The sequence below is a fragment of the Vitis vinifera genome, chromosome 4 (genome assembly GCF_030704535.1).
Source record: "Vitis vinifera cultivar Pinot Noir 40024 chromosome 4, ASM3070453v1".
In the NCBI taxonomy this organism is placed as follows: domain Eukaryota; kingdom Viridiplantae; phylum Streptophyta; class Magnoliopsida; order Vitales; family Vitaceae; genus Vitis; species Vitis vinifera.
The window spans coordinates 4435373-4445046 of NC_081808.1; the positions used below are offsets into that span (position 1 = coordinate 4435373).

The 9674-nt window shown below is 35.1% G+C and overlaps 1 protein-coding gene across 2 annotated transcripts; it reads right to left on the reverse strand.

Annotated features, from left to right (window-relative positions):
* Window positions 1–1818: 1818 nt before the first annotated feature.
* On the reverse strand, window positions 1819–9431 carry LOC100262779 (protein TIFY 8). 2 transcript variants are annotated; one of them, XM_010650313.3, is made up of 7 exons: window positions 8111–8834; window positions 6650–6837; window positions 6350–6467; window positions 5998–6262; window positions 5801–5888; window positions 2635–2860; window positions 1819–2236 (listed from the first exon to the last, which is right to left on the reverse strand). In XM_010650313.3, exons 1-7 carry the CDS (start codon window positions 8370–8372, stop codon window positions 2145–2147), a joined length of 1239 nt encoding a protein of 412 aa, XP_010648615.1. In that variant the 5' UTR covers window positions 8373–8834; the 3' UTR covers window positions 1819–2144. The 2 variants fall into 2 exon arrangements, with proteins under 2 accessions (XP_010648615.1, XP_002282416.2); XM_002282380.5 differs by having other exon boundaries at window positions 5998–6467; window positions 8111–9431.
* Between the last annotated feature and the right edge of the window lie 243 nt (window positions 9432–9674).

The following is a 9674-nucleotide window of genomic DNA, read 5'->3' on the forward strand; positions in this document are numbered from 1 at the left end:
GAGTGCCAAAAAGTGAAGCATGGACTTAGAATTGAAGATGATGAAACACAAAAGCATAGGCTAATGGCTTCTTTAATAATTATGGGTTCTGAAACTTTTATCATTTGTTAGATTCCACATTTTGTGTTGATGAGGATCTATTCATTAATTTATGGCTATAATCATGACCATGGGAAAGCTTTGATTATTTTGTACCATGTAAGGAAAATTTTAAGTGATTGGTCCCATACCATTTTCAACCTGCAATCTTAATCCTTAATTTGTGTTGCAAAAGAAATTGATACCTTTGATAGAAAGTAGGGGTGTGATTTGGAGGAGTTGATCGTTTCAACTCAAACCTAACTCCACTTATTGGGGAACTCAACAATCTAATTATGAGTTAATTTTTTTAATCTAAATTCCATTTTGATTGAATTTAAATTAAACATAGACAACGACTCAAACCACTCAAATCTGATTTAATATTTTTATAATATTTATAATTTATAATATCGTATATAATAATACTTATTTTTAATTTTTTAGATTTTTTATGAAAATATCATATTATAATTATATTATAATTCTTTTTTCAATTTTTTTTTAATATATATGAATTTATTTTTATTTTTTATCTATTTTCTTTAAACTTCGTCTCATTTACCATTTAAATGTTGGTATAAAAATTTTAAAAAAAAAAATTATAGATGAATTTTAAATCATATAACCTAATTGATTAAAAGTGGGTTTGATAGTATTTTTACTAAAAGAGTGAGCATAGATAATTTTTCAACCTTATAAGTGATTTGTCAAACACTTGATTTTTCTTCAAAATGCTTTTTAAACTAAAGTATTTTAAAAAAATATTATCAAACAAACTTTAAGTTTAATCTAATTAATCGAAGCTTAGAAAAATGAGAATAAGTTGAATACCTTATATTAGAGATCAAAATTTATTATTTTTAAATCTATTTGACAATGATTCTAAGAAGCATTTTTAATATTTCTTACAATTAAAAGTTTTTATCAAAAAAGTTATTTTTAAATATTAAAAAAGGTAGAAACATTTCTTAGAATCGTCGCCAAACAAGCTTTTAATTTGAATTGAGTTCGGGTTAGTTATCAACTAGACCTAATCGGTTCATATTTCAGTTCTAGATAGAGAAGAAAAAAAAAAGACAAAAAGAGAACCTCCATTTTTGTCTGTGGTATGGAATAAGATAGTTTTATTAAGCATAAGACATCTAATTTAACAAGCAAAAAAAATGATTAAGAGAAATATGGTTGGATGATAATAAAGATTAAGAGGATTGGACATAAGTTGAGGATAAGAGATATATGATCCGAGGATAAAATATAACCTCAAAAGTGGTAACATGAAAATGTGATATGTCTTGTATTCATTCAACCTACATGGACAAGATGTAGTAGATTTTGGACTACAAAGCAACCATATCAATTCTAAGACTCGGGTGGGGGGCAGGAGGGCAACCCTGGCCCATCTCAACCCAACCTTAAATACCACACACATTTACTTACTTAACATACCCCACTGGAAAGCAATTCAGATTAGTCATCAACAAATCAATCTCATTCCATAATGTTTCAAACTGTATGCATAGAAATGCATTTGCTCAATCATTCAGACAAGAGCTTATAGTCATCCCCCACCATTGAAACGAAACCATTTAGATTTCAGAATGGGATTTCCATTCCTTAAGCACAGTATGAGATCTCACTGAGATGATGACTCCTTGTGACCTTTGAGCAGTGCCATATCACAAGAGCACCTCGAAAACGCTTGGATTGTTCAGATATGCTGTCTTTCTCACACACAAGTTGATGGTCACAGTTTAATTGGCCTCTATTTTGCAATGAAACACAAGTTCAACAAAAAGAAAGAATATTCAAATTTAAAGAGACAAAAAAATGACAAATACTAATCATAAGCAGATGTGAAGTTCATAGCATTGTCTCCGCTTGTGCCTCGGACTGCCTAATCAGGTCTATATAAACAAAACAAGGAAAACCCCAAGAGAAAAAGAGGCCTAAAGGATACCAGAGACGGGGAAATGAACAAAAATAAGAGAAAACAAACTCTTTTCTTGCCTCAAAAGGCTATCAATAGAACTGAGTTAAATAAGGCTAATCCAGACTCTTCCACATCATACCTCTCTTCTTTTTTCTTCAGTACTGGGTTCGGCTGCTTTCACTGGATTTCTTGTATCTTTAGGTATATTGACACCTTGAGGGGCCCCTATCAACCATATCCCACAATTGTTATCAGTAAAATATTCAAGAGGAGGATTCAGTAGACACATGAAAATGAAATGATTTGCTATCCATGGCATTTGAGCATATAGATGCTTTACAAATTTATGTCATTACCATACTTGCTAAAATGATTATTTAGGGGGAAAAAAAAGGCCATTCTAAAATCCTGAAAAAGAAAATTGTATTTGGGAAGGGTAATGTATGGAAGCAGATAAGATCTATTACCAGTGACATGGAAACAAAAATAAACTCATTAATGTAAACTAAAATTGAATGATTTCATTTCTCATCTTGATACTTGGGTCAAATACCCACTCAAGAAGAATGCAACTAAATGGGAATGATCAAGCTACATACTTGATGATAAGCTTAGGGCATTACCTGTCAGCGTCAAGATTCGGTCACCAGAGCCATACCCTTGGCTAGGATTGCCAGTGAGAGACAACCTTCCTCGAAATTCCCTCGGGAACATGGAGTTGCCAGCCATACCAGTTTCATTCTCTCCATTGGGTGTGCTTTCACCAACTGGTTTCACAGTAGATTTTGGAGAGTAAGTCGTGGACCAGGATCCTCCGTTTGATCCGGCTAAGGCCATTATTACATCTGCCTGAAACAACCCATGAGGCAAACAGTGGTTGCGGTGAAACATATATAATGTATGTGTAAGCCTGAAACAGCCCATGATGCAAACAGCGCTTATGGTGAGCCATATATAATGTATGTGTAATCAGTTGTACAAAGAACCTAAAAGTCAAGACCCCACAAGGCCAACAGTGGTTATGATATGCCATCTATGATTTATTTGTAATCAGTTTCACTAACTACGTAAAATCAAAGAAGCATGTATAAAATATCCACACAATTTCTCTCTCCATAGACAAAGACAAATCAGAGTAGAATATACTTTCTTTATGTAGAATGAATAATTAAAATCCATCACTATATACATCATGTGTCTTGTTTATTAGTTCTTCAAAGCTAAAACATACTTCTGTGAAATTGCTACAGAATTGATCAGAGAAGATACACATATATTAATTCATATAGATATCTCAAATATCACTTTGAAGAAAGAGAGGAACCTTCAAAACCAAAAACTTATAAGACAGTAGAACTCAAAACCACTCTGCTAGGAGGCCAAGCTCTCTTTTTTTTTTTTCTTTCTTTTTTTTTTTTTTTTTTTTGAAAATCTTGAACTAGAGATGAGCAAAATTTTACAATGTATATAGGACTGGTCCAATGAATTGAACAAGATGTGATAATCTCAAACTTTCCCCTTGAATGCAAAACATGGCAAATACTAAGGTAAGCATTTAAGCATGTCATCGCCATCATATGCAACCACAATCATTATAGATTTTTGAAAATATTAAGGTATGACAGATTGACAGTGTTTTGAATTCTATCATCCCTTTTGTTGTCTAGTTATCACGCAGCATGATACTATCTACCTTCATTGGCATGCTATCAACAAATAGCAGTTGTGAATCCCAGAAAGATACCATATGATATACAGTGGTGGGAATACCATCACTTGTACAATTGTTAATGATGATGAAGTGAATTATTTAAAGCACTGTTTATAAGCTCTAATAAAAACTTTTACCTTGCAGAATGGTGCAACATCAAGCCTCATTCAAAGAGAGCACCCAGGCATGAGTGACAACTAGATTACCTAGATGGGATGATGCTGAGACCATTATAAAGATAGTTAGATGGAGATCAGGTAACTTATTGGGAACTTATCATATCTGTCATGGCTCAACAAAAGTAAGGATGGCAAAGGGAAAGAGGTTAAGAGTTTTAAAATGTTTTTGACAACTTTTCGGAATCATTGTCATCGACTGACATGGTGGATCTAACACCATCCATAATAGCCTTGTCAGGGTGTTGGATGGTGTTGCTGGCACTTGACAACTAGCAAACAACATTAGAAGTTAATTGATTGGTTGGAGACAAAATTGTTCATAAAAGATGGTCATTCGACGTTAGTTGGTTTCATTGATTGGTTGGGCTCTCGTTGAGGGTGGGGATATTAGAAATTAATTAAAATGCTTGCTTACTCTTTCAGTAAGTCAATTGAAACTGCCTTTACACATGAAGTCCAAGGACCATGCAATAATATTGACCACCAGCAAATTTTGGCAATATGCGCGGGTCACTTTAACTGTTCCTTTCTCTCATATATGTGGCCAAAAGGCCCACGACATCCATAACACCCCTCCACTCTTCCTTGTGGATGAGCGATTTGACATAACTAAGCAACCAGTTTTTATTGGCTTTCGACTTTCAGTATTCCTTGATCTTCATTCCTAGTATTGCTATACTTAAATGTCCTTAACTAGTCCCTACAGCAGTCTCATTGACTATGGTTTGTAAATCCACCCATGAACAGTGCAAAGAGATGGTGTCTTAATGCTAACTTCTGATATAAGGATATCATGACTGGAAATCACTTCTTTCTACTACTAGTCTTGAGCTACTCTTCCACTGTACACTTCCTAAAATAGGGCCAATCAACTAAATCTATTTAGCTAATTCGTTTTTTCTTCTAAAACAAAGGATATCATCTCACCAAGGAACCTATCAAATGCCTTTTTAGTTCAATGAAATACCATATGTAGAATATTCTTCTCCCAAAAACTTGTCACTAACTACTTAATTTATTTTAATAAAATTAAAAATTAAACACACACACCCCTTCCATTGTTGATCTCCCACACAAGAAACAAGAATGACTAGCTAAGACCATCATCTCATGTAACAGTCTTGCAATGCTCTTTCTTAATGGCTTATAACTTTGACTTATATTAAATAAAATCATTGGCAAAAAAGGAGGTAATGTTAAGGGTACTCATCCAATTGCATGAACCTACAGATATGAGGCATGAAATGAGCTATAGACACTCTTTCATGATGTCATTACTAAAACAAAAATGACCAATAGTTATGTAGATAGCCACTTAGTAATCTAACAAATAGGCTTCCAGGGTTTAGTAGAAAGAATTTCAATAGTCCTATTGGCAAAAAAGAGATCATTTGGCTGATCTCAACTCCCAAGTATTTGGGATTCAAAGATCTTTTGAGATTAGTAAATTCACATATAGACACTCTTTGATTTTGTTAATTGTCCAACACTGAAACCTTGTAAGATTGGGAACATGACGGTTATCTAACATAATGATAAATGTTACTCTTACAACAGGAATCCAAATGTAGGATATATTCTCAAAAAAAGTACTGCATTCCTCCTAATGGATATAATCAAATGTAGAAGTCAGCATTAGGATTACATTAGAGCCAAATAAGGGTACAAGTAAGCCTAGAAATCTGGGTACCAGTCTAAAATGAATTGCTTCTGCAGTTCCACATATAACTGGAACTTAAGATATTAAGCAAGTGAATCGAACAAATTGGTATAAATCATTCAATTCCCTCCTTTATGTTATTCACATACATACACCAGTTCAATTGTGTTAAATATGCAGCAGGAAGCAATGATACACAGAGATGCCATCTATCAGTCACAAAGAGCCAGAAAGCAAACCTTGTTTGGGTGGACATCATCAAAAACATGAGCTTGACCACCATAAAATATAGTCATCTGCCGACTAGAAGATGTCGATCCAAGTCGACTGCCACCAACACAGATTACAATGTAAGGCATCAATGTTCTTTCTTTCCATAGCATAACAATTGGAACGGAAAAACACAGAAGAAAACAAACCGAATTATGGCATTCACCTTGGAGCAGTAGAAGACTCTGGCTCCAAAATATGAGTCCTAGACTTTGGTCTGTTGCCACTTGGCAGCAACCCAGATGGGTTTCTCTCAGAGACACTGCCACTGGCATTGGCAGTAATGGAACTCAGGATTCCAGATCCTTTAATTCCAGTTCTAGAACCTTCATCAGCAGCTGGTTGGGATAAATTTGAAGGACCAGCATTGCCAGAATTAGCATCCTTAAATCTGTTTGGAGGTACTTGATGCAAGAAAGGAGCAAATTGACCTGCACGCAGAGGGTACTGCACTGTGGGGTTCACATTCATGGTAACAGATCGATCCCATTTGGAAAGATTGACATCAGTTCTACTACCAGTGGGTGGCTGTAATATGAGGGAGGCAGAAGTTGGCCTCAGTGACTGCAGACCCAAGAATAGCTCCTCATCACTGGACCTCCTAGGTCGATCTCCTCCAGTTCCATTCCGAAGTATCTGAATTTGAAGCATGACTAGAAATATGAGAATATGAATGACTAACACCCATCTGAATTTAAACATGAATAGCACTGTCAGAAAATATGAATAACCATTAGTCTATCACCATATATGGGTTTCCTTCTGCCAATCAAGAATTGAATTATAGGAAAACCATGAACAATAATGTTAATGCACACCTTCATCAAGTGTGAGCTCTCAAGAGATTCTGGTCCGATTTGAGGGACCCCATCTCTTGATGACCCCATAAAAGAATCAGAATTACTTCGCTTACTACCCGCAAGCCGGTTGCTTATCTCAGGCCCAGAAATATCACTCTTTGGCCCATAAAATGGAACTCCATCAAAATGATCTCCAGCCTGTCTTTCTACCAAAATTTATGAGAACAGAATCAAACTTCAATTTTAATAAGAGAGACAATTGAAATTAGGCAGTTCCAGGAACACACTAACAAATTAAGCTTTTAACAGTATTCATCTCAATCTATTGACAGACCAAAACCCAAAAGAAAATACACATATCACAATCAAAACACAGAGGGGGTTAGAGAGGAAAAAGATATGATGAGTCAAATTTCTTGGTCCATAGCAAGAAGATTTAAAAGGAAATCATAAAACCCATAATATGTATACATTCAACTTTGTTAATTCCTTAAAAAGGAAAAACAATAATAAGGTCCACAGTATAAATATATCCATATCCAACTTTGTCAGTTCCATGAGGCAGCAAAATCAAGCAATGACACTACCTAAACGCATTTGCAAAATTCTATCAGAAATTTGACATACCCATGTAAATAAACAACCCCAATTAGGATCCACCAGAAAACAAAAGCACTCTCAAAGACTGGCAGTTTCAACAATGCGAATACAATTACAACCAGCAAGCTTCAGAGTTGGTCATGCCCGACTATTTAAGTACCAGATGAGATAGGCAACAAAGGATTAGTGTTATCAGAAATAAATGCCCAAAATATAAGCAGCAGCATCAAGTGAATAAAGCAAGTTCTGAGTATGTTTAGCTCCCTAGGAAGCAGCAGCATCAGGTGAATAAAAGCATGGAATGGATTTGAAAAGCCCATCAGAGAAATACTCAAAAACAAAACTAGGGTGGAAATAAAAGAAACCTGAAAACATAGAATAGAAAAGTGATTGCAAGTTTAACATACATATGTGAAAAGAAAAAATAAATAAACTTGATGGGGTGAGAGAGAAAGACAGACAGACAGACAAACAGAGAGACAGAGAGCCACAAAGCTACCAAACCCATTAATGACCTCACTGAAACTACTCCATAACCAAGATACCCACCCCACTAAGAGAGACACGGAGAGAGAGAGTTTCTACATTCTCAGATATCGAAACTACCCATTAATCTATGGAGAAAAAGAAGAAAGATTACTACATCACAAGTAGGTCTCGAGAGAGAGTTTCTACATCACCAAGTGAAAATCAAAAGAACCCATTAAACTAGACTCAATAGTCTTCGTTTGTCAAGCGTTTTCAAAGCAACTTTCGGTCTTTTGAAAGCCCAAAAAAAACGCATTTTCTTCTCAAAAGCTAGAAAAAACACTAGCTTTATTTCAACTACCAGCAACAATAAATTGCGAACCAAAATGAGGGGATTTGAAGAGAACTCACCCGAACCCAGATCAGAGGTGGTGGAGATGGGTCCACGGCCACCGCCGGAAGAAGCTCCGGCGGAAGCAGAGGCCGACGGCGACGCTTCCGAGCGCCTGGCATCGCCCCCATGCCCCACAGTCTTGGGAGCAAAAACAACAGGCGAATCAGAAGCACAGCTCATACCCAGAAAATCGTGAAAAATTGGGTTCATTCCGCTGCCACTGGCTGTACCCGTATTATTGGCAATGCTCTTACTGTGACCCATCCTCATCACAGCCATTTCATCTCCACACCATAGTGTTGATAGAGAGAGAAAGAGCACGAGTTTCAGAAAAGATAAAGAGAGAGGAGAGAGAAAGTGAAAGAGAGACTTTTTTGGGGGGTTGTGGAGAGAGAGAGAAAGAGAGCATTAAAAAGCAAAAGCTTCACAGTGGCTGCTGTTTCAAGTTAATGGGGGTCTCTGTGTGACTCCTTACACTGTTTTACTATTCTCCCTCTATAGGTCTTGACACTTCACTTATATATACACACACACACGCAGAGACATGTGTGTAGAGAGGTGTGTTTTCTGGCAGTTTCTTGGTTTCTTTCACCCACACAGAAAATGAAGGAAAATTGCAGAGAATTTATTGAATACAGATAGGGAGCTTGGCTTTAATTTGCCACTGCCCTTCTCTTTCCTCTATTTCTGTAATACCCCTTTATCTTCTCAAGATTTTGGATGCTCTCCATTAGCTCTCACCATTAACACCCACATCACAAAACAATCAAAGAGATATTACAATTAAATACCCAAATCCAATCAAATAATAATAATAATTTGTGCTATATTTTATTAAGTTGTTCATAAATTATTAATTCAAAAAAAAATATTGAAAAATAATAAAAATTAAGGATGTGGAACTAGGAGAATTGAGAGCTAATTAATGGTATGAAAATTCTTAAGTAATTCAAATTTGTGATAATTTCTGAAATTAAATGGTATGAAAATTAATGAGTAAATTATTTCATATATTATTGAAAAAAAAAAATCATAATTAAGGCCCTCCAGCAAGGAGAATTGAAAGATATCATAGAGATGGCCATTCTAACTCACCACAATTTTCCTAAGAATTATACCCCCCAAAGGAAAAAGCCTATGGCAAAATTTGTGAGGTATATGAATATATAGCTGATTACACTAATTAACATTTCATATATATAAATATTATAAAGTGTCTAATTCAAAAAATAGGTTCCAAAATTTCTGCCATCAATTGAGTATGAGTCCAAATTCATAATTTGTTTGAATCTGTAGAAATGAAAACTTTTAAACATGAATGCATTTTTATTTTATAATTAAAAAAATTATAAAATTAAAATTATTTCTTTAGGGGTAGGGAGTGAGAATCAGGAGGATTCCATTTTTTTTTTTTTTTTTTTGTGAGATGAAATTTTTCTAAATAAAGGCAATGAAGCTTGAGAAGGTTGAAGCCCATGTCCAACCATTATTCATTTAAGACAATGGGGGGTTTATAGGGCAAAATCACAATTTAGAAAGCAGCAGCTACTTTTAATGGCATGTTAGAAGAGACCCCTTTTT

Excerpts from the sequence above, each read along its gene's own strand:
- LOC100262779 (XM_002282380.5), bottom strand. The coding sequence starts at position 8,372 with ATGGCTGTGATGAGGATGGGTCACAGTAAGAGCATTGCCAATAATACG. Across the intron at positions 6,838-8,110 it reads CACCTCTGATCTGGGTTCGG|AAAGACAGGCTGGAGATCAT; the intron begins GTGAGTTCTCTT and ends AAATTTTGGTAG. Across the intron at positions 2,861-5,800 it reads ATGATGTCCACCCAAACAAG|GCAGATGTAATAATGGCCTT; the intron begins GTTTGCTTTCTG and ends GGGTTGTTTCAG.